Raw genomic sequence first — 27013 nt, forward strand, 5'->3', positions numbered from 1 at the left:
AAAAATGACTAGGGACAACGCGCCTCATACCATGGCAATTTGACTGGGAGACCCATGGGTTTACTCAATATGGCTGACATGGTAGTTATATTTAGGGGCGCACCTTCCAGTTTCTTTATCCATTCGGATAAACACCCCAAACAGCCAACCTACCCAGTGAAAGTTGCGCCCCTGATGATATTCTATGGTCAGTTACCTCTCTACAGAGATTTGTTTCTCTGAGAAAGCCTGCTGCTTTGCTGCTTGGTTTCCTGGGACACGGACCCCTCAGTGATTGGACACGGCAATTTGTTTTCCTTTCTCACACACTGCTGTGTCAGCAAACCCAATGTCAGGGAATGGGGAAATGGACCAAGACTGGGTCTGGGCTCTGCTGAGGCAGTCTGTCACTCCCACCACAACACCATAACACCAGGCCACACTCGCAGAACACCTTTCTAACCCCAAGGGTCTTTCCTAGTTTAATAAAGGTTCAATGAAAAGACAAAACCCCAGCTGAGAAATGTATGTGTGACTGATTGGGTTAGAGCCTGGGTGGGTCTCATGTGCCACAAGGGAGACTGTGCTAGCTTGCTGAGCTAAAGCCTAGGCAATGTTACTCTCATACCTCTCCAAAACAACATAAAACTACAGGAGATACAATATACTTGGAGATATACAGGCAACTGCCAAAATAAAGGAAATACTTGAGTAAATGAGGGATTCAAAGTGTATTGAAAGCAGGTACTTCAACCCAGGTGTGGTTCCTGAGTTAATTAAGCATCATGTTTAGGGCCATTATTTTGTCTACCATGGCTATACCCCCCCATAGGATGACAATGCCCCCATCCACAGCGCGCGAGTGGTCACTGAATGATGAACATGAAAACGATGTAGACCATATGCCATGGCCGTCTTAGCCACCAGATCTCATCCCAAATGAACACTTACGGGAGATTCTGGAGCAGGTGCCTGAGACAGTGTTTCCACCATCAACAAATCACCAAATGATGTAGTTTCTCATGGAGGAATGGTGTCACATCTCTCCAATAGAGTTCCAGACAATTGTAGAATCTATGCCAAGGCACATTGAAGCTGTTCTGGCTCATGGTGGCCCAACACCCTATTAAGACTCTTTATGTTGGTGTTTCCTTTATTTTGGCAGTTACCTGTACATGCAGTGCATTGGGAAGGTATTCAGACCTCTTGACTTTTTCCACATCTTGTTACGTTACTGTCACGACTTCCGCCGAGGTTGGCTCTACTGCCTGTTCAGGCTGTGCTCGGCGGTCGTCGTCACCGTCCTATTAGCCACTACCGATCCCTTTACGGTTATCTGTTGGTTTTGTCTGATTGTTTTCACCTGTGTGTTAGTTAATTAGTATCTGTATATAATGTAGGTTGTCCCGCCCTTGTTTTGTGCGGGATTGTTTGTTTTTGTCATTTCGTTTCGGCTGTCGGTGTTTTTGTGTTTTATTTCTCCGGTTTGTCTGTTATTTCCTGTTTTGGATATTTTTCACCCTGTTTGTATTTTGGGTTGTCCGTGTTTATTGTTGTTCACCGGAGAATAAACCTCTATTCACTATTTGCTCTCTGCGCCTGATTCCATCCACCTTGACTAGTCGTGACAGTTACAGCCTTATTCTAAAATTGATTCAATAATTTTTTTGCAATGCAATAATTAACCATGTCTATGTGTAGATTAGAATAAAGGCTGTAACACAACAACATGTAGAATGAGTCAAGGGGTATGAATACTTTCTGAAGGTACTGCAGGTACAGTATGGGAGAGATGCCATCCCTTATATACCATTCTCCTACTGACAGCTATCCACCCACCTCACCCATGAAATAGCCCAAGCTAAGTACCAGAACACTGTCATACTTCAAAGGGATAATTGGACTCTCCCCAGCTTCTCCCCCTCGTATCCTCTCCCCTTCTCTCTTCATTTTCATATGAAGGAAAGCCCATCCAAGATCCTCCGCATTACTGCAGACATCAAAACACTGCAATACCCATCAACAGTCAGAGAGAGAGGGAGTAAGAGAGAGAGAGAGAGAGAGAGAGAGAGAGAGAGACACACAGAGAGAGAGAGAATTAGAGGGAGAGAGAGAGAAAGAGAGAGAGAGAGAGAGAGAGAGAGAGAGAGAGAGAGAGAGAGAGAGACAGGAGTCATGGGGGAGAGATGGGGAGAGAGAGGAAGAGAAAGAGAGAGAGTGTGAGGAAGGGAGAGAGAGAGTGTGGGGAAGGGAGAGAGAGAGAGGAGACATGGGGGAGAGAGAGGAAGAGAAAGATGGGGAGAGTGAGAGAGAGAGAGAAATATAGAAAGAGAGAGAGAGAGAGAGAGAGAGAGAGAGAGAGAGAGAGAGAGAGAGAGACAGACAGACAGACAGAGATAAATATAGAAAGAGAGAGAGAGAGAAAGAGAGAAAGAAAGAAATGGGAGGATTACTCAGAGCTTTCATCACAGATGGGGGTAGTGAGGGATAATGACAGGAGGGAGAGAGAGAGAGAGAGACATTCCGATTAGGTGTTTTCCTTCCAGATCTTCCCTCCAGTTATTCACACAAACAGTACATACATACACCCATTCATTCATTTATCCGGATTAGTCACAGTGAGATCAAACATATTTTGCAAGAGAGACCTGAACTTGTATTTATAAAGTCTCAGAATACATATAGGAGGGCTGATCTAGGATCAGTTTGACCTTTGAGATCATGATGAATATGATATGGCCAGGGGGACCTGATGCTGAATCAGTCTTTCTACTCTGAATACGTGGACTGCCTGGGACCTAGTAGGGAGTTTTAAATGTAGACTACAGGTTCATCAAGACAGAGGTCTGTGTGGGACATCATGTTTGGTACCGTGACTTTTTGTCTGGGCTGCTTCATGAGTTTGAGCCACTCCTGCCAGATTGCATAGTGCAATACAACTATTATACAATAATAGACCGCGCCGCACACTTCTCTGTCGGGTCCCGATGGCGACCCGGGAATCCCGCTCTGCATCAAGAGTCCTTCCTGTCTTCTCTATCTCTCTGAGAGGTAACAGTTTCAGTTCAGAAGATCATATATAAATCATGTCATTACAAGGACACACTTCAGTTTCCACATGAGGCTTTTCAGTACCACTGCAGAGAGAAGGGAACTCTCAGCCAGACAGGACATCCTTAGCTTGGTTCTACAGTGGCTTGCGAAAGTATTCACCCCCCTTGGCATTTTTCCTATTTTGTTGCCTTACAACCTGCAATGAAAATGGATTTTTGGGGTGTTTGTATCATTTGATACACAACATGCCTACCACAACAAAATATGTTTTTATTGTGAATTAAACAAGAAATAAGACAATAAAACAGAAAACTTGAGCATGCATAACTATTCACCCCCCCAAAGTCAATACTTTGTAGAGCCACATTTTGCAGCAATTACAGCTGCAAGTATCTTGGGGTATGTCTCCATAAGCTTGACACATTTAGCCACTGGAATTTTTGTCCATTCTTCAAGGCAAAACTGCTCCAGCTTGGATGGGTTCTGCTGGTGTACAACAATATTTAAGTCATACCACAGGTTCTCAATTGGATTGAGATCTGGGCTTTGACAAGGCCATTCCAAGACATTTATATGTTTCCCCTTAAACCACTCAAGTGTTGCTTTAGCAGTATGCTTAGGGTCATTGTCCTGCTGGAAGGTGAACCTCCGTCCCAGTCTCAAATCTCTAGAAAACTGAAACAAGTTTCCCTCAAGAATTTCCCTGTATTTAGCACCAACCATCATTCGTTCAATTCTGACCAGTTTCCCTGCCGATGAAAAATATCCCCACAGCATGATGTTGCCAGCACCATGCTTCACTGTGGGGACAGATACTCGGGGTGATGAGAGGTGTTGGGTTTGCACCAGACATTGCGTTTTCCTTGATGGCCAAAAAGCTCAATTTTAGTCTCATCTGACCAGAGTACCTTCTTCCATATGTTTGGGGAGTCTCCCACATGCCTTTTGGAGAACACCAAACGTGTTTGCTTATTTTCTTCTTTAAGCAATGGCTTTTTTTCTGGCCACTCATAGTTGAATTAATGGTGCTCAGTATTATGTTCAAAGTTTCTGATATTTTTTTATAACCCAACCCTGATCTGTACTTCTCCACAACTTTGTCCCTGACCTGTTTGGAGAGCTCCTTGGTCTTCATAGTGCCGCTTGCTTGGCAGTGCCCCTTACTTAGTGGTGTTGCAGACTCTGGGGCCTTTCAGAACCGATGGACTTTATTATAGGTGGACTTTATTTAACTAATTATGTGACTTCAGAAGGTAATTGGTTGCACCAGATCTTATTTAGGGGCTTCATAGCATTTTCATATAATTTTTTTAAACACTTTTTTTTTTAACCATTTCACTTCACCAATTTGGACTATAATGTGTTTGTCCATTACAGGAAATCCAAATAAAAATCAATTTATTTAAAATAAAGGTTGTAATGCAACAAAATAGGAAAACTGCCAAGGGGGGTGAATACTTTTGCAAGGCACTGTATCCAGCAACTTACTTATAGCTACTCTTCAGAATACCTTTGGTGCTGCAAGGTACATTGTTAATTTGACAAACTCTCTCCCAGGGTGACGTTGAGGTCCAAGTTCATTAACAATTATCTAACAATGACCGTTAATGAACTATGCCCCAGCCCGGACGGAGCAGTTACATTCACTTGAAAGCAAAAAAAAATTCTGCACTGCAGTACAGGTTATCTTCTGAATGCCCACAACTTGATTGAGTTTACCTGGCTTAACAGAATAGTCTCAAAACAGTATTTAAAATACTTAAAATAGTATTTGAACCCAGGTCCGCTCCCCATTCCCTCAACTCTTCTGAACCCAGGTCAGTTCCCCACGCCCTCAACTCTTCTGAACCCAGGTCAGTTCCCCACACCCTCAACTCTTCTGAACCCAGGTCAGTTCTCCACGCCCTCAACTCTTCTGAACCCAGGTCAGTTCCCCATGCCCTCAACTCTTCTGAACCCAGGTCAGTTCCCCATGCCCTCAACTCTTCTGAACCCAGGTCAGTTCCCCACACCCTCAACTCTTCTGAACCCAGGTCAGTTCTCCACGCCCTCAAATCTTCTGAACCCAGGTCAGTTCCCCACGCCCTCAACTCTTCTGAACCCAGGTCAGTTCTCCACGCCCTCAACTCTTCTGAACCCAGGTCTGCTCTCCATGCCCTCAACTCTTCTGAACCCAGATCAGTTCCCCATGCCCTCAACTCTTCTGAACCCAGGTCTGCTCTCCATGCCCTCAACTCTTCTGAACCCAGGTCAGTTCCCCATGCCCTCAACTCTTCTGAACCCAGGTCTGTCTGCCCTCAACTCTTCTGAACCCAGGTCAGTTCTCCACGCCCTCAACTCTTCTGAACCCAGGTCAGTTCCCCATGCCTTCAACTCTTCTGAACCCAGGTCAGTTCCCCACGCCCTCAACTCTTCTGAACCCAGGTCAGTTCTCCATGCCCTCAACTCTTCTGAACCCAGGTCTGCTCTCCATGCCCTGAACTCTTCTGAACCCAGGTCAGTTCTTCTGCCCAGATCAGTTCCCCATGCCCTCAACTCTTCTGAACCCAGGTCAGTTCTCCATGTCCCTCAACTCTTCTGAACCCAGGTCAGTTCCCCATGCCCTCAACTCTTCTGAACCCAGGTCAGTTCCCCATGCCCTCAACTCTTCTGAACCCAGGTCTGTTCTCCACGCCCTCAACTCTTCTGAACCCAGGTCAGTTCTCCACGCCCTCAACTCTTCTGAACCCAGATCAGTTCCCCATGCCTTCAACTCTTCTGAACCCAGGTCAGTTCCCCACGCCCTCAACTCTTCTGAACCCAGGTCAGTTCTCCATGCCCTCAACTCTTCTGAACCCAGGTCTGCTCTCCATGCCCTGAACTCTTCTGAACCCAGATCAGTTCCCCATGCCCTCAACTCTTCTGAACCCAGGTCTGCTCTCCATGCCCTCAACTCTTCTGAACCCAGGTCAGTTCTCCATGCCCTCAACTCTTCTGAACCCAGATCAGTTCCCCATGCCCTCAACTCTTCTGAACCCAGGTCAGTTCTCCATGTCCTCAACTCTTCTGAACCCAGGTCCGCTCCCCATGCCCTCAACTCTTCTGAACCCAGGTCAGTTCCCCATGCCCTCAACTCTTCTGAACCCAGGTCAGTTCCCCATGCCCTCAACTCTTCTGAACCCAGGTCAGTTCCCCACGCCCTCAACTCTTCTGAACCCAGGTCAGTTCTCCACGCCCTCAACTCTTCTGAACCCAGGTCAGTTCCCCATGCCTTCAACTCTTCTGAACCCAGGTCAGTTCCCCACGCCCTCAACTCTTCTGAACCCAGGTCAGTTCTCCATGCCCTCAACTCTTCTGAACCCAGGTCAGTTCCCCACGCCCTCAACTCTTCTGAACCCAGGTCAGTTCTCCATGCCCTTAACTCTTCTGAACCCAGGTCACTTCCCCACGCCCTCAACTCTTCTGAACCCAGGTCAGTTCTCCATGCCCTCAACTCTTCTGAACCCAGGTCAGTTTCCCATGCCTTCAACTCTTCTGAACCCAGGTCAGTTCCCCACGCCCTCAACTCTTCTGAACCCAGGTCAGTTCTCTATGCCCTCAACTCTTCTGAACCCAGGTCAGTTCTCCATGCCCTCAACTCTTCTGAACCCAGGACTGCTCTCCATGCCCTCAACTCTTCTGAACCCAGATCAGTTCCCCTTGCCCTCAACCCTTAATACTTAATACTCTTCATTCCTTCGGGGACCGCAGGGCTCCAGCACAGAGAGGGTTTAGGCTGCTTCCCAAAAGGCACCCTATTCCTTATGTAGTACTACTTCTGACCAGGGCCCATAGGGCAAGAAAATAGTGCACTATAAAGGAAATAGAATGCAATTTGTGATGCAAACTAGCCTCTAACCCAATATAGAAGGGAAGTGTTAGAGTCTGGGAGGCAGGGAGCCATTAGCCTCTGGTTCATCCAGGTTAAAGCCCACTAGAACAGGAAATCCAGGACACAGTTAATAACTGTCTGCTATAATTTAATTAGGTAGGACCTAGCTAGTCCAACTGAGACTGAGTCTGTGGCCTTAATTAGGTAGGACCTAGCTGGTCCAACTGAGACTGAGTCTGTGGTCTTAATTAGGTAGGACCTAGCTAGTCCAACTGAGACTGAGTCTGTGGCCTTAATTAGGTAGGACCTAGCTGGTCCAACTGAAACTGAGTCTGTGGTCTTAATTAGGTAGGACCTAGCTAGTCCAACTGAGACTGAGTCTGTGGTCTTAATTAGGAGACATTTTTATCTAGCCCTGAAATGAACTCTTATCTACTCATAACTGGAGGAATCTCCAGTCAAAATGTTATCTCTTCGTAGGTTCCCTGGACATCTCAGACTTTGTGCATCACACACACACACACACACACACACACACACACACACACACACACACACACACACACACACACACACACACACACACACACACACACACACACACACACACACACACACACACACACACACACACACACACACACACACACACACACACACACACACACACACACACACACAGTAACTCACCCTGACCCCCATGAAGCGGTCTCTCAGTACGATCCAAGAGAGCAGGAATACGAAGGCCTTGTTGCAGCAGAACAGAGCTGACACGTCTGTAGTGTTGATCTTCCTCAGGGCCTGTGTTAGAGACAGGATCACGTCACAGCTTAAAATGACTTCGCCCAATTGCTAGATTTTCGGTGGGGTAGTTGGCTACGAGTGTTTTTGAAGCTGAGGATCAATAGTTTGAGTCCAGTAAGGGGACAGGGATGGTGAAGGAAGCTATACCGCTAAGCTAGCACTACAAGGAAGCTATACCGCTTAGCTAGCACTAGAAGGAAGCTATACCGCTTAGCTAGCACTAGAAGGAAGCTATACCGCTTAGCTAGCACTAGAAGGAAGCTATACCGCTAAGGTAGCACGAGAGGTCGACCGATTAATCAAAATGGCCGGTTAATTAGGGCCGATTTCAAGTTTCAAGTCCAGCGTTGCATATAATCGATGAGGTGCCTGTTAATGTATCATCAAATCACAGCCTACTTCGCCGAATGAGTGATGATTTAAAAAGCGCATTTGCGAAAAAAGCACTGTCGTTGCACCAATGTGTATCTAACCATAAACATCAATGCCTTTCTTAAAATCACAAGTATACAAAATTTAAACCTGCATATTTAGTTAATATTGCCTGCTAACATGAATTGATTTTAACTAGGGAAACTGTGTCACTTCTCTTGCGTTCAGTGCAAGCAGTCAGGGTATATGCAGCAGTGTGGGCCGCCTGGCTCGTTGTGAACTGAACCGAAGACCATTTCTTTCTAACAAAGACCATAATTAATTTGCCAGAATTTTACATAATTATGACATAACACTGAAGGTTGTACAATGTAACAGCAATATTTAGACTTAGGGTTGCTGCCCGTTCGTTTAAATACAGAACGGTTCTGTATTTCACAGAAAGATTAAACGTTTTGTTTTTGAAATGATAGTTTCAGATTTTACTACATGAATGATCTAAGGCTCGTATTTGTGTGTGTTATTATATTATAATTAAGTCTATGATTTGATAGAGCAGTCTGACTGAGCGGTTGTAGGCAGCAGCAGGCAGCATTCATTCAAACAGCACTTTACTGCGTTTGCCAGCAGCTCGTTGCAATGCTTGATGCACAGCACTGTTTATGACAGCAAGGAGCCATCATGTCAGGTAGTCCTGGGGCACGGTCCTAGGGCTCAGGTCCTCCGAGAGAGAGAAAGAAAGAGAGAATTAGAGAGAGCATATGTGGGGTGGCCAGTCCTCTTCTGGCTGTGCCAGGTGGAGATTATAACAGAACGTGGCCAAGATGTTCAAATGTTCATAAATGACCAGCATGGTTGAATAAGCCTATCAACTCCCGAGATTAGACTGGCAATACTAAAGTGCCTATAAGAACATCCAATAGTCAAAGGTATGAAATACAATGTCACGCCTTGGTCTTAGTATTTTGTGTTTTCTTTAATTATTTGTTCAGGCCAGGGTGTGACATGGGTTTATTGTGTTGTCGTATTGTTTTTTTTTGTAGGCATTGGGATTGTGGCTGATTAGGGGTGTGTCTAGCATAGGCTTGGCTGCCTGAGGCGGTTCTCAATCAGAGTCAGGTGATTCTCGTTGTCTCTGATTGGGAACCATATTTAGGTAGCCTGGGTTTCACTGTGTATTTCGTGGGTGATTGTTCCTGTCTCTGTGTAGTGTTCACCAGATAGGCTGTAATTAGGTTTTTCACGTTCCGTTTGTTGTTTTGTATTTATTTAGTTATTTCATGTATCGCTATATTTTTCATTAAAGAACATGAGTAACCACCACGCTGCATTTTGGTTCGACTCTCCTTCAACAGACGAACGCCGTTACAGAATCACCCACCACACCCGGACCGAGCGGCGTGGTAACAGGCAGCGACAGCAGGAGCAGCGAAAGGAGGATGAATTGTTCGGAGAAGGACCCTGGGATCAGCCGGGAGAATATCGCCGCCCAAAGAAGAACTGGAGGCGGCAAGATCTGAGAGACGCTGGTATGAGGAGAAACAACAGCGGCAGCAGGAGCTACAATATCGGGACTACACTACTTGGGAGGAAATAGACAGGTGGGCGGTCGACCCAGGGAGAGTACCGGAGCCCGCCTGGGATTCGCTGGAGCAGTGCGAAGAGGGTTATAGGAGAATGAAGTTGGAGAGACAATCACGACGGCGCAGAAGAAAGCCCGTGAGTCAGCCCCAAAAATGTATTGGGGGGGGGGGGGGGGGGGGCTCTGGGAGAGAGTGGCAGAGTCAGGAGATAGACCTGAGCCAAGTCTCCTTGTAAATTGTGAGGAGCCAAGGAGGAGACCAGAACCAGAGCCGGTGTTAGAGGTGAGCGAAGCAGAGACTGTGAAGGAGTTAACCTCTTCAGTCGACCCTCTACTTTTTCGAACATTCTGTTAAAAATCGCGCAACATTTCAGCGCCCTGCTACTCATGCCAGGAATATAGTATATGCATATGATTAGTATGTGTGGATAGAAAACACTCAGACGTTTATAAAACTGGTTAAATCACGGCTGTGACTTTAACAGAACGTGCGTTTCATTGAAAAGTGCAGGAAAATCTGATCACTGAAAGTGGAAAAATATATCCATCCGCCGCTTCAACCCATTGTTATGGGCGAAAGACATTAAATAGGGCTGAGGTTACAGTACCTACAGCTTCCACACGATGTCAACAGTCTTGTCATTTGCAAATTCTTTGTTTCTTGGTCAAACGAACAAGAGACAGGCTTTTTCTTCAGGTCTCCGACCGGATATTTTGGTTGAGAAATACACGGACAGTATTTCAAGACGGACCCCTATAGAAAACACTTTGTCTCGTGATTAATTTGATCGCTTATTAACGTTTACTAATACCTAAAGTTGCATTACAAAAGTATTTCGAAGTGTTTTGTGAAAGTTTATCGTCGACTTTTTGAATTTAAAAGAATGACGTTACGTTATGAAACGCTATTTTTTTCCGTTTATCACACAGTCTTCATAGATCGATAACTAGGCTATATATGGACAGATTTAATCGAAAAAAAGACCCAATAGTGATTATGGGACATCTAGGAGTGCCAACAAAGAAGATGGTCAAAGGTAATGAATTTTTATATTTTATTTGTGCGGTTTGTGTAGCGCCGACTATGCTAATTATTTTGTTTACGTCCCCTGCGGGTCTTTTGGGGTGTTACATGCTATCAGATAATAGCTTCTCATGCTTTCGCCGAAAAGCATTTTAAAAATCTGACTTGTTGCCTGGATTCACAACGAGTGTAGCTTTAATTCAATACCCTGCATGTGTATTTTAATGAACGTTTGAGTTTTAACTAATACTATTAGCATTTAGCGTAGCGCATTTGCATTTCCAGAGCTCTAGATGGGACGCCTGCGTGCCAGGTACTAGCAAGAGGTTAATGGGGAAAGTGGAGGAGAGAGTAATGAGGGAGCTTGGTGCTTTAGGTACAAGATTCGTCCGACGGAGCGTGTCGGGGATTTGATGGCACCTGGGTCAGCGCTCCATACTCGTCCTGAGGTGCGTGTTAGTCGGCTGGTGAAAATTGTGCCAGCCTCACGCACTAGGCCTCCTGTGTACCTATCTAGCCTCGCACGTCCTGTGCCAGTCCTGCTCTCGGGCTCTCCAGTACACCTTCACGGTCCGGTCCATCCTGTGCCACCTTCACACACCAGTCTTCCAGTGGCAGCTCCATGCACCAGGCTTCCTGTGCGTGTTCTCGATCCAGTACCACCAGTTCCAGCACCACGCACCAGGCCTTCAGTGCGCCTCGCCTGTTCAGCACAGCCAGAGCCTTCCTTTCCTCTAGCGCTGTCGGAGCCTCCCGCCTGTTCAGCGCAGCCAGAGCCTTCCTCCTCTACAGCGCTGCTGGAGTCTCCCGCCTCTTTAGCGCAGCCAGAGCCTTCCTCCTCTACAGCGCTGCTGGAGTCTCCCGCCTCTTTAGCGCAGCCAGAGCCTTCCTCCTCTACAGCGCTGCTGGAGTCTCCCGCCTGTTCAGCGCAGCCAGAGCCTTCCTCCTCTACAGCGCTGCTGGAGTCTCCCGCCTGTTCAGCGCAGCCAGAGCCTTCCTCCTCTACAGCGCTGCTGGAGTCTCCCGCCTGTTCAGCGCAGCCAGAGCCTTCCTCCACTACAGCGCTGCTGGAGTCTCCCGCCTGTTCAGCGCAGCCAGAGCCTTCCTCCTCTACAGCGCTGCTGGAGTCTCCCGCCTGTTCAGCGCAGCCAGAGCCTTCCTCCTCTACAGCGCTGCTGGAGTCTCCCGCATCTTTAGCACAGCCAGAGCTGCGTTACATACAAACGGTATAGAAACGGTATAGAGAGAAATAGTCCTATAATTCCTAAAATAACTACAACCTAAAACTTCTTAACGGGGAATATTGAAGACTCATGTTAAAAGGAACCACCAGCTTTCATACTGTATGTTCTCATGTTCTGAGCAAGGAACTTAAACGTTAGCTTTCTTACATAGCACATATTGCACTTTTACTTTCTTCTCCAACACTGTGTTTTTGCATTATTTAAACCAAATTGAACATGTTTCAATATTTATTTGAGACTAAATTTATTTTATTTATGTATTATATTAAGATAAAATAAAAGTGTTCATTCAGTATTGTTGTAATTTTCTTCATTACAAATATATATATAAAAATAGGCCGATTAATCGGTATCAGGCTTTTTGGTCCTCCAATAATCGGTATCGTTATTGGCGTTGAAAAATCATAATCGGTCGACCTCCAGCTAGCACAGTGACACCTGTTACACCTGCAGGCACTATATAATACTGTCACAGTCCCTAACCCTAACCTGACACACACACACACACACACACACACACACACACACACACACACACACACACACACACACACACACACACACACACACACACACACACACACACACACACACACACAAACACACACACACACACACACACACACACACACACACACACACACACACACACACACACACACACACACACACACACACACACACACACACACACACACACACACACACACACACACACACACACCAGGATGGGGGGAAAGCAGCACAGTACCTGTAGGTACAGGTAATTGGTGAGGATCCACAGCAATCCAAATGGAGCCACCTTAGTGAAGAACACCTTGGCTGTCAGCCCGTCGTCCCCAAAGAACCGACAACACTCCCTGGAGAGGAACACACACAGATGAACACCCACAGGCATGCACACACACAAAACAGACACACATGCACAGTACACAGGTACATGTACAGTTGAAGTCGGCTGTTTACATACACTTAGGTTGGAGTCATTAAAACTCGTTTTTCAACCACTCCACAAATTTCTTGTTAGCAAACTATAATTTTGGCAAGTCGGTTAGGACATCTACTTTGTGCATGACGCAAGTAATTTTTCCAACAATTGTTTAAAGACAGATTATTTAATTTATAATTCATTGTATCACAATTCCAGTGGGTCAGAGGTTAATAGTTGACTGTGCCTTTAAACAGCTTGGAAAATTCCAGAAAATTACGTGATGGCTTTAGAAGCTTCTGATGATCTAATTGACATCATTTGAGTCAATTGGAGGTGCACCTGTGGATGTATTTCAAGGCCTACCTTCAAACGCAGTGCCTCTTTGCTTGACATCAAGGGAAAATCAAATGAAATCAGCCAAGACCTCAGAAGAAAAATAGTAGTAGGTCTCCACAAGTCTGATTTATCCTAATAGTAGGCCTCCACAAGTCTGATTTATCCTTGGGAGCAATTTCGAAACGCCTGAAGATACCACATTCATCTGTACAAACAATAGTACGCAAGTATAAACACCATGGGACCACACATCCATCATACCGCTCAGGAAGGAGACATGTTCTGTCTGCTAGAGATGAATGTACTTTGCGAAAAGTGCAAATCAATCTCAGAACAACAGCAAAGGACCTTGTGAAGATCCTGGAGGAAATGGGTACAAAAGTATCTATATCCACAGTAAAACAAGTCCTATATCGACATAACCTGAAAGGCCACTCGGCAAGGAAGAAGCCACTGCTCCAAAACCACCATAAAAAAGCCAGACTATGGTTTGCAACTGCACATGAGGACAAAGATCGTAATTTTAGGAGAAATGTCCTCTGGTCTCATGAAACAAAAACATAACTATTTGGCCATAATGACCATCATTATGTTTGGAGGAAAAAGGGGAATGCTTGCAAGCCGAAGAACACCATCCCAACTGTGAAGCACGGGGGTGGCAGCATCATGTTGTTGGGGTGCTTTGCTGCAGGAGGGACTGGTGCACTTCACAAAATAGATGGCATCACGAGGAAGGAAACTTATGTGGATATATTGAAGCAACATCTCAAGACATCAGTCAGGAAGTTAAAGCTTGGTTATAAATGAGTCTTCCAAATTGACAATGACCCTAAGCATACGTCCAAAGCTGTGGAAAAATGGCTTAAGGACAACAAAGTCAAGGTATTGGAGTGGCCATCACAAAGCCCTGACCTCAATCCCATAGAAAATTTGTGGGCAGAACTGAAAAATCATGTGCGAGCAAGGAAGCCTGCAAACCTGACTCAGTTACACCAGCTCTGTCAGGAGGAATGGACCAAATTCACCCAACTCATTGTGGGAAGCTTGTGGAAGGCTACCTGACACGTTTGACCCAAGTTAAACAATTTAAAGGCAATTCTCTCTACTATTATTCTGACATTTCACATTCTTAAAATAAAGTGCTGATCCTAACTGAATGTTTACTAGGAATAAATGTCAGGAATTGTGAAAAATTAGTTTAAATGTATTTGGCTAAGGTGTATGTAAACTTCCGACTTCAACTGTATATGTACAGACACAGACAAACAAACAAACACAAGCTCACACAGCACAAACACATGTAAACAAACACAATCACATTTTAGTATACAACATTAGTGTTAGTATTCATAGTCTATGCTAGTGATGGGGGGGGGGATCGATACAGTTAAATATCACAATACGGGGGTGTGTTATATGGCCAATATACCACTGCTAAGGGCTGTTCTTAGTGCTGGATAGTCCTTAGTCGTGGTATATTGACCATATACCACAAACCCCCGAAGTGCCTTATTGCTATTATAAACTGGTTACCAACATAATTAGAGCAGTAAAAACAAATGTTTTGTCATACCCGTTGTATACGGCTGTCAGCCAATCAGCAGTCAGGGTTCAAACCACCCAGTTTAAAATTATATTTTGAAGTATCGATATGTAAAATAAGACATATATACAGGAGCAGTCAAAAGTTTGGACACACCTACTCATTCAAGGGTTTGTCTTTATTTTTACTATTTTGTAAATTGTAGAATAATAGTGAAGACATCAACACCATGAAATAACACATACGGAATCATGTAGTAAATAAGAAAGTGTTAAACAAATCAAAATACATTTTAGATTTTAGATTCATCAAAGTAGCCACCCTTTGCCTAGATGACAGCTTTGCACACTCTTGGCATTCTAGCATGCTAGCAGATACCCATAGACTTACAGTCACTGTGCTAACCAAGTAGATCAAAAAGTAGATTAAGGACCTAGTTGCCAAAATCCCAAAGTATACCTTAAAGGTAAACATGAAGACTGGTATGTGAACTGGTAAGGAGTTACTGGAACTCCTGGTTCATTCCCATCCCGGCCCAGGCCCATCCAGGCTGCCAGATCTCCATTCCCATCCCGGCCCAGGCCCATCCAGGCTGCCAGATCTCCATTCCCATCCCGGCCCATCCAGGCTGCCAGATCTCCATTCCCATCCCGGCCCAGGCCCATCCAGGCTGCCAGATCTCCATTCCCATCCCGGCCCATCCAGGCTGCCAGATCTCCATTCCCATCCCGGCCCATCCAGGCTGCCAGATCTCCATTCCCATCCTGGCCCATCCAGGCTGCCAGATCTCCATTCCCATCCGGGCCCATCCAGGCTGCCAGATCTCCATTCCCATCCCGGCCCAGGCAAATCCAGGCTGCCAGCTCTCCATTCCCATCCCGGGCCAATCCAGGCTGCCAGATCTCCATTCCCATCCCGGCCCAGGCCAATCCAGGCTGCCAGATCTCCAATCCCATCCCGGGCCCAGGCCAATCCAGGCTGCCAGCTCTCCATTCCCATCCAGGCCCAGGCCAATCCAGGCTGCCAGCTCTCCATTCCCGTCCTGGTCCCATCCAGGCTGCCAACCAGACAATTATTTTGCACCTAGACAATCTTACTGACACATCAATTACTGAACTGAACAATGCCAAGTGAGGCAGCTACTGTAGCTTGAGCCTCCAGGTTTAGGCTATCTTCCAGAGTGGCCTGGCCAGCCGTTCGGACACCAGGAGGTTGAAAACTGCAGTTCAAAGCCTCTCAGAACTTTGAAGTTTGACTGTTTGACTACTCAAGGGTAATTATATTTCTAGGCTGGCCACAAACAGCACTATACAAACAGGTAGTTATGTACTGTTAGTCCTGGTCAGTTAGGTAGGTGCTGTTAGTCCTGGTCAGTTAGATAGTTATGTACTGTTAGTCCTGGTCAGTTAGGTAGTTATGTACTGTTAGTCCTGGTCAGTTAGGTAGTTAGGTGCTGTTAGTCCTGGTCAGTTAGGTAGTTATGTACTGTTAGTCCTGGTCAGTTAGGTAGTTCGGTACTGTTAGTCCTGGTCAGTTAGGTGGGTACTGTTAGTCCTGGTCAGTTAGGTAGTTATGTACTGTTAGTCCTGGTCAGTTAGCTAGTTATGTACTGTTAGTCCTGGTCAGTTAGTTAGTTATGTACTGTTAGTCCTGGTCAGTTAGGTAATTATGTACTGTTAGTCCTGGTCAGTTAGGTAGTTATGTACTGTTAGTCCTGGTCAGTTAGGTAGTTATGTACTGTTAGTCCTGGTCAGTTAGGTAGGTACTGTTAGTCCTGGTCAGTTAGGTAGGTACTGTTAGTCCTGGTCAGTTAGGTAGGTACTGTTAGTCCTGGTCAGTTAGGTAGTTAGGTACTGTTAGTCCTGGTCAGTTAGGTAGTTATGTACTGTTAGTCCTGGTCAGTTAGGTAGGTACTGTTAGTCCTGGTCAGTTAGGTAGGTACTGTTAGTCCTGGTCAGTTAGGTAGTTATGTACTGTTAGTCCTGGTCAGTTAGGTAGGTACTGTTAGTCCTGGTCAGTTAGGTAGTTATGTACTGTTAGTCCTGGTCAGTTAGGTAGGTGCTGTTAGTCCTGGTCAGTTAGGTAGTTATGTACTGTTAGTCCTGGTCAGTTAGGTAGGTACTGTTAGTCCTGGTCAGTTAGGTAGGTACTGTTAGTCCTGGTCAGTTAGGTAGGTACTGTTAGTCCTGGTCAGTTAGGTAGTTATGTACTGTTAGTCCTGGTCAGTTAGGTAGGTACTGTTAGTCCTGGTCAGTTAGGTAGTTATGTACTGTTAGTCCTGGTCAGTTAGGTAATTATGTACTGTTAGTCCTGGTCAGTTAGTAATAATAATAATAATAATATATGCCATTTAGCAGAAGCTTTTATCCAAAGCGACTTACAGTCAGGTAGTTATGTACTGTTAGTCCTGGTCAGTTAGGTAGTTATGTACTGTTAGTCCTGGTCAGTTAGGTAGTTATGTACTGTTAGTCCTGGTCAGTTAGGTAGTTATGTACTGTTAGTCCTGGTCAGTTAGGTATGTACTGTTAGTCCTGGTCAGTTAGGTAGTTATATACTGTTAGTCCTGGTCAGTTAGGTAGTTATGTACTGTTAGTCCTGGTCAGTTAGGTAGTTATGTACTGTTAGTCCTGGTCAATTAGGTAGTTATGTACTGTTAGTCCTGGTCAGTTAGGTATTTATGTACTGTTAGTCCTGGTCAGTTAGGTAGTTATGTACTGTTAGTCCTGGTCAGTTAGGTAGTTATGTACGGTTAGTCCTGGTCTGTTAGGTAGTTATGTACTGTTAGTCCTGGTCAGTTAGGTAGTTATGTACTGTTAGTCCTGGTCAGTTAGGTAGTTATGTACTGTTAGTCCTGGTCAGTTAGGTAGTTATGTACTGTTAGTCCTGGTCAGTTAGGTAGTTATGTACTGTTAGTCCTGGTCAGTTAGGTAGTTATGTACTGTTAGTCCTGGTCAGTTTTGTACTGTTAGTCCTGGTCAGTTAGGTAGTTATGTACTGTTAGTCCTGGTCAGTTAGGCAGTTTTGTACTGTTAGTCCTGGTCAGTTAGGTAGTTATGTACTGTTAGTCCTGGTCAGTTAGGTAGTTATGTACTGTTAGTCCTGGTCAGTTAGGTAGTTATGTACTGTTAGTCCTGGTCAGTTAGGTAGGTACTGTTAGTCCTGGTCAGTTAGGTAGTTATGTACTGTTAGTCCTGGTCAGTTAGGTAGGTGCTGTTAGTCCTGGTCAGTTAGGTAGTTATGTACTGTTAGTCCTGGTCAGTTAGGTAGGTACTGTTTGTCCTGGTCAGTTAGGTAGGTACTGTTAGTCCTGGTCAGTTAGGTAGGTACTGTTAGTCCTGGTCAGTTAGGTAGTTATGTACTGTTAGTCCTGGTCAGTTAGGTAGTTATGTACTGTTAGTCCTGGTCAGTTAGGTAGTTATGTACTGTTAGTCCTGGTCAGTTAGGTATGTACTGTTAGTCCTGGTCAGTTAGGTAGTTATGTACTGTTAGTCCTGGTCAGTTAGGTAGTTATGTACTGTTAGTCCTGGTCAGTTAGGTAGTTATGTACTGTTAGTCCTGGTCAGTTAGGTAGTTATGTACTGTTAGTCCTGGTCAGTTAGGTAGTTATGTACTGTTAGTCCTGGTCAGTTAGGTATTTATGTACTGTTAGTCCTGGTCAGTTAGGTAGTTATGTACTGTTAGTCCTGGTCAGTTAGGTAGTTATGTACGGTTAGTCCTGGTCTGTTAGGTAGTTATGTACTGTTAGTCCTGGTCAGTTAGGTAGTTATGTACTGTTAGTCCTGGTCAGTTAGGTAGTTATGTACTGTTAGTCCTGGTCAGTTAGGTAGTTATGTACTGTTAGTCCTGGTCAGTTAGGTAGTTATGTACTGTTAGTCCTGGTCAGTTAGGTAGTTATGTACTGTTAGTCCTGGTCAGTTAGGTAGTTATGTACTGTTAGTCCTGGTCAGTTTTGTACTGTTAGTCCTGGTCAGTTAGGTAGTTATGTACTGTTAGTCCTGGTCAGTTAGGCAGTTTTGTACTGTTAGTCCTGGTCAGTTAGGTAGTTATGTACTGTTAGTCCTGGTCAGTTAGGTAGTTATGTACTGTTAGTCCTGGTCAGTTAGGTAGTTATGTACTGTTAGTCCTGGTCAGTTAGGCAGAGTGGCCTGGCGGTGTGGATGTGGAGCTGTAGGAGGTTGTTTTGGTCAGGCTCCAGAAAGATGACAGGGCAGATAAAGCACACTGGACACTAACAAGCCACATACAAACAGACAACAATACACTATAACTATAATCAGTTAATGAGGTTGAGGGCAATGCTTCATTTCATTACTGAACCTGGCTATATGCCTGAATCCATAACAATAGACCTCTTTGACTGGGTCTGTGAATCCCTAAAACCTAAGCCCTGAACTTCAGCCTGGAACGAAGCTCAAGCACCAGATTAAGGCTAAAATCTGTTTCATGTTTTCAGCAAAGGCACCTTTTAAAGACATTTTCTGATTGAGCCGACATATTTAGCGTTTACAGTGAATGGGATCTCAGTAAATATGGAACATTACCTATAAAAGCCACATTGTCGACAACCTGCAATCACATTGAATCCCGTCCTAAGCCCGAGTGGAAAGTGGTCCGATGACAACTGCGATTGGCCTCTGCCATGCTGTCATGTATTAGTTATGTCGTGTGGACTGGTGCCAGCTCTTCCACACACTGTGTGGACCGATACATGCTAGGGCAGGGCTGCTTTAGCCCAAGAGAGGAGAAGAGCATCTGGCAGCTCACTGAAGTCTCTCCTCATCTCCCACAAAGCTGTGCATTCCACATTTCAGCCTATCATATGCTGCTCTCCAGCCCCTGCATTTTTTAGGAGATCAGAACTCTGTTGATATTTCATTTGTTTTCTGAAAGGACAGAGGGACGGGAGAGCAGGAGACACTCTGCGCATGTGTCTCTAATGGTTCTCTATTCCCTAGTGCCTAGTACTCTAGTTCTGACCAGAGCCCTATGATCCCTGGTCAAAATATGTGCACTGTAAAGGGAACAGGCTGCCATTTGGAAGGGAATACGGTGTCATTTCAAAGGGAATACGGTGTCATTTGAAAGGGAATACGGTGTCATTTGAAAGGGAATTGGGTGCCATTTGAAAGGGAATAAGGTGTAATTTGAAAGGGAATACAGTGTAATTTGAAAGGGAATACAGTGTAATTTGAAAGGGAATACAGTGTAATTTGAAAGGGAATACAGTGTAATTTGAAAGGGAATACAGTGTAATTTGAAAGGGAACAGGTGCCATTTGAAAGAGAATAAGGCGCCATTTGGAAGGGAATACAGTGTAATTTGAAAGGGAATACAGTGTAATTTGAAAGGGAATAGGATGCCATTTGAAAGAGAATAAGGCGCCATTTGGAAGGGAATAAGGTGTAATTTGAAAGGGAATACAGTGTCATTTGAAAGGGAATACAGTGTCATTTGGAAGGGAATAAGGTGCCATTTGGAAGGGAATACAGTGTCATTTGAAAGGGAACAGGTGCCATTTGGAAGGGAATAAGGTGCCATTTGGAAGGAAATAAGGTGCCATTTGGAAGGGAATAAGGTGCCATTTGGAAGGGAATAGGTGCCATTTGGAAGGGAATAAGGTGCCATTTGGAATGGAATTTGGAATGGAATAGGTGCCATTTGGAAGGGAATAGGTGCCATTTGGAAGGGAATAAGATGCCATTTGGAAGGGAATAAGGTGCCATTTGGAAGGGAATAAGGTGCCATTTGGAAGGGAATAGGTGCCATTTGGAAGGGAATAAGGTGCCATTTGGAATGGAATAGGTGCCATTTGGAAGGGAATAGGTGCCATTTGGAAGGGAATAGGTGCCATTTGGAAGGGAATAAGGTGCCATTTGGAAGGGAATAGGTTCCATTTGGACGGGAATAAGGTGCCATTTGGACGGGAATAAGATGCCATTTGGAAGGGAATAGGTGCCATTTGAAAGGGAACAGGATGCCATTTGAAAGGGAATAGGTGCCATTTGAAAGGGAATAGGTGCCATTTGAAAGAGAATAAGGCGCCATTTGGAAGGAAATAAGGTGCCATTTGGAAGGGAATAAGGTGCCATTTGGAAGGGAATAGGTGCCATTTGGAAGGGAATAAGGTGCCATTTGGAAGGGAATAGGTGCCATTTGGAAGGGAATAAGGTGCCATTTGGAATGGAATAGGTGCCATTTGGAAGGGAATAGGTGCCATTTGGAAGGGAATAGGTGCCATTTGGAAGGGAATAAGGTGCCATTTGGAAGGGAATAGGTTCCATTTGGACGGGAATAAGGTGCCATTTGAACGGGAATAAGATGCCATTTGGAAGGGAATAGGTGCCATTTGAAAGGGAACAGGATGCCATTTGAAAGGGAATAGGTGCCATTTGAAAGGGAATAGGTGCCATTTGAAAGAGAATAAGGCGCCATTTGGAAGGGAATAGGTGCCATTTGGAAGGGAATAGGTGCCATTTGGAAGGGAATAGGTGCCATTTGGAAGGGAATAAGGTGCCATTTGGAAGAGAATAAGGTGCCATATTGGGACGTAGCCACTAGGTAGAGGGGAATAGATAGAAAGTGGCCCAGGTGGATAATACATTAGACCACACTATGGTATAACACAAGCCCTGCTCTCTCAATACATTAGACCACACTATAGTATAACACAAGCTCTGCTCTCTCAATACATTAGACCACACTATAGTACAACACAAGCCCTACAACACAGACCATGCTATTACAACACAGCCCATGTTATTACAAAACAGGCCATGCTATTACAAAACAGCCCATGTTATTACAAAACAGGCCATGCTATTACAAAACAGGCCATGCTATTACAAAACAGGCCATGCTATTACAAAACAGGCCATGCTATTACAAAACAGGCCATGCTATTACAACACAGACCATGTCTTTGTATTTGTACTTTCTACAGGCTACACAGCAGCAGATGAGTAGGCTGTGTTAGTAAGATAACATTATAAAGGCTGTGTTAGAAAGATAACATTATAAAGGCTGTGTTAGTAAGATAACATAAAGGCTGTGTTAGAAAGATAACATTATAAAGGCTGTGTTCGTAAGATAACATTATAAAGGCTGTGTTAGTAAGATAACATTATAAATGCTGTGTTAGTAAGATAACATTACACATACGTACGAGCACGAGCGCATGACTGGAAGCACTCACAGGCATGGAGACATGTATGCACACACACAAACTCTGGCACACACACACACACAGTTCTATTTGTGTGCAGCAGCAGCCCAGTGGGATGTAGAGATCAGGGATTCCTCTCAGAGGAAGAGCACGTCATGTGACTAAGCTGATCTAACTGTAGACACAGGCTTTTGTGCAACTAGAGACTGCTGCAGCTCAACACACTATACCTCCCACCTAATTTAGGAAAGTAATGACTTCTTACCTCCACTTAATAATAATAATAATAATAATATATGCCATTTAGCAGACGCTTTTATCCAAAGCGACTTACAGTCATGTGTGCATACATTCTACGTATGGGTGGTCCCGGGGATCGAACCCACTACCCTGGCGTTACAAGCGCCATGCTCTTATAGACAACCAGAGGTAATATTAATCCCAGAGCCATCATGAAACACCAGAGCCACAAATTATGATGTATAAACTTGATAAAATGTCATATTATATTACAACAAGGCTACATTTGGGTTTCCATGACACTCTGCTATGCCTCTCAATGCAGTCTGAAATAGTTTTCACTCCTTCTTTGTCCCCTGGTGTCCTTTGTTAAACCTTTAGGACAACAGTTGATGTAAACAGTATAAATACATTGCATTGATTGATTGATTACCTGAACCTCTGTCTGGGGGTCTGTCTCTCAGGGCTCTTACACAGGTGTCCGATGTAGTAGAGGGGGAAGAACAGGCAGTTCCAGGTGGTGGCGAACCAGGTGAGGGTGAATGGAGCGTCAAACTGGGTATCCAAAACAAATGACTTTAACATTTTTATTAACAGGTTTCATCTGGCACTCGCTAGCACTCAGTGGTGGATCGTGCCAATCTGAGTTTGTGTGTGTGTGTGTGTGTGTGTGTGTGTGTGTGTGTGTGTGTGTGTGTGTGTGTGTGTGTGTGTGTGTGTGTGTGTGTGTGTGTGTGTGTGTGTGTGTGTGTGTGTGTGTGTGTGTGTGTGTGTGTGTTTAGCATGCAACTTCGTCAGGTTCTTCACCTGCTTAAAGGTGAGCTTGGCCAGCTGGGTGGACCCCGCCCACGATGAGCACACACACATCACCATGGCAATGCCCCACAGCGCCTTCCGCACCTGTACGGCTGTGACTTTGATGCAGCAACGAAGTCTCCACCTCCCCGTAGCAGGCTCCGCCCCCGGCGCCCCGCCGTTTGCCGCCTGGCCGTCCGCTGTGCTGCCCACCACATTCTCTCTGGGACGGTCTTCTCCTGAGCACAAATAAAACAGTAGTAAACTATGAGACCAGAGTAGAGATTTAGAGGTGTTGTCTACATCACTACAGTATGAGACCAGGGTAGTGATTTAGAAGAGTTGTCTACAGCACTACAATATGAGACCAGAGTAGAGATTTAGAAGAGTTGTCTACAGCACTACAATATGAGACCAGAGTAGAGATTTAGAAGAGTTGTCTACAGCACTACAATATGAGACCAGGGTAGAGATTTAGAAGAGTTGTCTACAGCACTACAATATGAGACCAGAGTAGAGATTTAGAAGAGTTGTCTACAGCACTACAATATGAGACCAGGGTAGAGATTTAGAAGAGTTGTCTACAGCACTACAATATGAGACCAGAGTAGAGATTTAGAAGAGTTGTCTACAGCACTGCCGCATGAGACCAGGGTAGAGATTTAGAAGAGTTGTCTACAGCACTACAATATGAGACCAGAGTAGAGATTTAGAAGAGTTGTCTACAGCACTACATCATGAGACCAGGGTAGAGATTTAGAAGAGTTGTCTACAGCACTACCGCATGAGACCAGGGTAGAGATTTAGAAGAGTTGTCTACAGCACTACAATATGAGACCAGGGTAGAGATTTAGAAGAGTTGTCTACAGCACTACCGCATGAGACCAGAGTAGAGATTTAGAAGAGTTGTCTACAGCACTACAGCATGAGACCAGGGTAGAGATTTAGAAGAGTTGTCTACAGCACTACAATATGAGACCAGGGTAGAGATTTAGAAGAGTTGTCTACAGCACTGCCGCATGAGACCAGGGTAGAGATTTAGAAGAGTTGTCTACAGCACTACCGCATGAGACCAGGGTAGAGATTTAGAAGAGTTGTCTACAGCACTACATCATGAGACCAGGGTAGAGATTTAGAAGAGTTGTCTACAGCACTACAATATGAGACCAGAGTAGAGATTTAGAAGAGTTGTCTACAGCACTACATCATGAGACCAGGGTAGAGATTTAGAAGAGTTGTCTACAGCACTACAATATGAGACCAGGGTAGAGATTTAGAAGAGTTGTCTACAGCACTACCGCATGAGACCAGAGTAGAGATTTAGAAGAGTTGTCTACAGCACTACCGCATGAGACCAGGGTAGAGATTTAGAAGAGTTGTCTACAGCACTACAATATGAGACCAGGGTAGAGATTTAGAAGAGTTGTCTACAGCACTACCGCATGAGACCAGGGTAGAGATTTAGAAGAGTTGTCTACAGCACTACAGCATGAGACCAGGGTAGAGATTTAGAAGAGTTGTCTACAGCACTACAATATGAGACCAGGGTAGAGATTTAGAAGAGTTGTCTACAGCACTGCCGCATGAGACCAGGGTAGAGATTTAGAAGAGTTGTCTACAGCACTACCGCATGAGACCAGGGTAGAGATTTAGAAGAGTTGTCTACAGCACTACATCATGAGACCAGGGTAGAGATTTAGAAGAGTTGTCTACAGCACTACATCATGAGACCAGGGTAGAGATTTAGAAGAGTTGTCTACAGCACTACATCATGAGACCAGGGTAGAGATTTAGAAGAGTTGTCTACAGCACTACAATATGAGACCAGAGTAGAGATTTAGAAGAGTTGTCTACAGCACTACAGCATGAGACCAGGGTAGAGATTTAGAAGAGTTGTCTACAGCACTACAATATGAGACCAGAGTAGAGATTTAGAAGAGTTGTCTACAGCACTACCGCATGAGACCAGGGTAGAGATTTAGAAGAGTTGTCTACAGCACTACAATATGAGACCAGGGTAGAGATTTAGAAGAGTTGTCTACAGCACTACCGCATGAGACCAGAGTAGAGATTTAGAAGAGTTGTCTACAGCACTACCGCATGAGACCAGGGTAGAGATTTAGAAGAGTTGTCTACAGCACTACAATATGAGACCAGGGTAGAGATTTAGAAGAGTTGTCTACAGCACTACCGCATGAGACCAGGGTAGAGATTTAGAAGAGTTGTCTACAGCACTACAGCATGAGACCAGGGTAGAGATTTAGAAGAGTTGTCTACAGCACTACAATATGAGACCAGGGTAGAGATTTAGAAGAGTTGTCTACAGCACTGCCGCATGAGACCAGGGTAGAGATTTAGAAGAGTTGTCTACAGCACTACCGCATGAGACCAGGGTAGAGATTTAGAAGAGTTGTCTACAGCACTACATCATGAGACCAGGGTAGAGATTTAGAAGAGTTGTCTACAGCACTACAATATGAGACCAGAGTAGAGATTTAGAAGAGTTGTCTACAGCACTACATCATGAGACCAGGGTAGAGATTTAGAAGAGTTGTCTACAGCACTACAATATGAGACCAGGGTAGAGATTTAGAAGAGTTGTCTACAGCACTACCGCATGAGACCAGAGTAGAGATTTAGAAGAGTTGTCTACAGCACTACCGCATGAGACCAGGGTAGAGATTTAGAAGAGTTGTCTACAGCACTACAATATGAGACCAGGGTAGAGATTTAGAAGAGTTGTCTACAGCACTACCGCATGAGACCAGGGTAGAGATTTAGAAGAGTTGTCTACAGCACTACAGCATGAGACCAGGGTAGAGATTTAGAAGAGTTGTCTACAGCACTACAATATGAGACCAGGGTAGAGATTTAGAAGAGTTGTCTACAGCACTGCCGCATGAGACCAGGGTAGAGATTTAGAAGAGTTGTCTACAGCACTACCGCATGAGACCAGGGTAGAGATTTAGAAGAGTTGTCTACAGCACTACCGCATGAGACCAGGGTAGAGATTTAGAAGAGTTGTCTACAGCACTACATCATGAGACCAGGGTAGAGATTTTCTGTGGAACTAGAATTAGAATTAAAGGTGTCACATGGCATCAGAGACCCATAACTTCTAAATCCTACAGATGTTATAATATATTGAGATGACATTTTAAGAGACAACTCTAAAACTTTATTGCATTTTTCAATTCAATAAGCTATTATGACTCTTCTATATCCATTATCCACACCGAATCTTCAATAATCTGAAGTAGCCTCAGTCACTTTCAGTAAGTACAGGTCCTTCACACAATGTCAACACGTTCTTCATACAATAACCTATTACAGCTTACAGTATCTATGCCCACACAACACGTTCTTCATACAATAACCTATTACAGCTTACAGTATCTATGCCCACACAACACGTTCTTCATACAATAACCTATTACAGCTTACAGTATCTATGCCCACACAACACGTTCTTCATACAATAACCTATTACAGCTTACAGTATCTATGCCCACACAACACGTTCTTCATACAATAACCTATTACAGCTTACAGTATCTATGCCCACACAACACGTTCTTCATACAATAACCTATTACAGTTTACAGTATCTATACCCACACAACACGTTTCATCCTCCACTGAATATTCCTTACATCTATTTCAGGTCGTTTACAGTTTAACTGAACTCAGACAAAATCTATTACACAAAATCTGGTGTTCGAGTGTGGCAGTGTGTGTGTGTGTCTGGCAGTCATTCTGCAGCCAAACAGAGGACAGGAGAGGGCAGGGGCTGATACCCAATCTGAGACAACTTTTACTCAGGAGTCTTTGCCTCTTGACTTACAATGACACGCACGCACGCACGCACGCGCGCACGCACGCACGCACGCGCACGCGCACACACACACACACACACACACACACACACACACACACACACACACACACACACACACACACACACACACACACACACACACACACACACACACACACACACACACACACACACACACACACACACACACAGAGAGAGAGAGAAACACACAGACAGAGAGACACACACACATCATTCATGTCTCTTTCATCATTGTCTG

At 44.7% G+C, this 27013-nt stretch overlaps 1 protein-coding gene across 3 annotated transcripts in view; it reads right to left on the reverse strand.

Moving 5' to 3' along the window:
- Positions 1-27013, reverse strand: part of slc35f3b (solute carrier family 35 member F3b) — a 172785-nt gene that overhangs the window by 8502 nt on the left and 137270 nt on the right. For 2 of the 3 annotated variants that reach the window (XM_046358259.1, XM_046358262.1), the window contains 4 exons: positions 22929-23155; positions 22555-22676; positions 12661-12769; positions 7574-7684 (listed from right to left, as the gene is read on the reverse strand). In XM_046358259.1, coding sequence (XP_046214215.1) covers positions 7574-7684; positions 12661-12769; positions 22555-22676; positions 22929-23155 — 569 coding nt within the window. The remainder of the gene's footprint in view (positions 1-7573; positions 7685-12660; positions 12770-22554; positions 22677-22928; positions 23156-27013) is intronic. The other variant, XM_046358260.1, reaches the window with a different exon arrangement.

This window comes from Oncorhynchus gorbuscha, linkage group LG08 (assembly GCF_021184085.1).
Source record: "Oncorhynchus gorbuscha isolate QuinsamMale2020 ecotype Even-year linkage group LG08, OgorEven_v1.0, whole genome shotgun sequence".
NCBI lineage: Eukaryota > Metazoa > Chordata > Actinopteri > Salmoniformes > Salmonidae > Oncorhynchus > Oncorhynchus gorbuscha.